At 47.6% G+C, this 1,373-nt stretch overlaps 1 protein-coding gene across 1 annotated transcript; it reads left to right on the top strand.

Moving 5' to 3' along the window:
* The first annotated feature begins 352 nt into the window (after positions 1-352).
* LOC117240122 lies at positions 353-868 on the top strand. Its single transcript, XM_033505997.1, has one exon. It carries the CDS (start codon positions 353-355, stop codon positions 866-868), a length of 516 nt encoding a protein of 171 aa, XP_033361888.1.
* The last annotated feature ends 505 nt before the right edge of the window (positions 869-1,373 follow it).

The following is a 1,373-nucleotide window of genomic DNA, read 5'->3' as shown; positions in this document are numbered from 1 at the left end:
CAGTCGATGTGAAGAACTCGTTTAATACCCTCAGTTGGAGTGTGATCTTGAGGGAAGTGGATGTTAGAAGGATACTCAACTGTTAACGCTCCTCGAAAATGATTTCGAGGACAGAATATTATAGTGAGAACGACGGGTGGAACAGTTAGAAGGAACGTGTACGCGGGTGTTCCTCGGGGATCAATACTGGGGCCGCTACTTTGGAACTTGGTGTACTACGGGCAATTAAAGGAGTTAAAGACGATTACTCGCCTGGACGCGGTGGCATTTGCTGACGACTTAGCTGTCATACTTGACGTGGCTAAGCAGGAAGAGGTGATCAAGTTATCTGAAGTTATCCGATGCGTTGGGCATGATTTCGCGATGGTGTGCCGATTGTGGATTAAGGATTGTTCGTGAGAAGACGGAGGTGATATTCTTGACGGGCAAACGGATCCCCAAGGTAATCGAAACGAACGTCGAGGGATACCTCCTAACGACGAGACAGGAAGTTAAATACCTTGGGGTCCAACTGGATTGCAATAGAAGGTTCGGAGCTCACTTGGAAAAGGTGTGCGGGAAGGCCGACACCCTTACGGGAGCATTTAGATCTTTGCTCCCCAATATCGACGGGCCCACTGGCTCTGTTAGAAAACTCAATTGTAGGGTCTGGGAGTCGATGGTGTTATATGCAACGCTTGTATGGGGCAAGGTAGTAGAAATTAAGAAGAATAGGAACATCTTGAAAAGGGCCCCAAGGGCTGCATTGACAAGAGTTTCTATGGCCTACCGTACAGCTTCCCATGCAGCACTGTGCGTGCTTATGGGCATTATGCCCATTTATTTCACAGCTGCGCTTCGGACCGAAAAATATCGCATTGGAGTGTAAGTGTTGTCCGTGATAATTGTAGCTGCTGACTGTAGATGTCGCTGCTGGGGTACTGCTGTATTTTCTTCCTAGTTAAGAGTCGTGGAAGAAAAATCGGACTACGACCACCGGGATTTGAACCCGGGTCCCGAACGTTCGGACCCTAAGGCGCTAACCACTGCGCTGCCGTTGTCCGGTGTTAGTTAGTGACGGGTGATGGTATTTGACCTGTCGAGTGCCGCCACAGCATTACGGAGGAGGATTATCAGGAGCGGTATAACACCCGTTCAAGAGCTGGTGCCGCTTCGATCTATTAAGAGAGGATTATGGCAGTGAAGGAGCGCATCGTGGAGAAATGGAAGGAGGAGTGGGGATTTTACAGAGAAGACAATTGGACGAAGCGACTGGTAGTGGATGTATGTTTATTTAGAAGATATATGAGGAATATTGATCACTTCACCATACAGATCCTGACAGGATATGGGATTTTTAATATTTATCGTAAAATGATTAATAAGGAGGACCA

The sequence above is a fragment of the Bombus vosnesenskii genome, unplaced genomic scaffold, assembly GCF_011952255.1.
Source record: "Bombus vosnesenskii isolate JDL3184/JDL3185 unplaced genomic scaffold, Bvos_JDL3184-5_v1.1 scf7180000014564, whole genome shotgun sequence".
In the NCBI taxonomy this organism is placed as follows: domain Eukaryota; kingdom Metazoa; phylum Arthropoda; class Insecta; order Hymenoptera; family Apidae; genus Bombus; species Bombus vosnesenskii.
Note: the sequence above shows the minus strand (reverse complement) of the source record. Positions and strands in the feature narration are given on the sequence as shown.

Excerpts from the sequence above, each read along its gene's own strand:
- LOC117240122 (XM_033505997.1), top strand. The coding sequence starts at position 353 with ATGATTTCGCGATGGTGTGCCGATTGTGGATTAAGGATTGTTCGTGAG.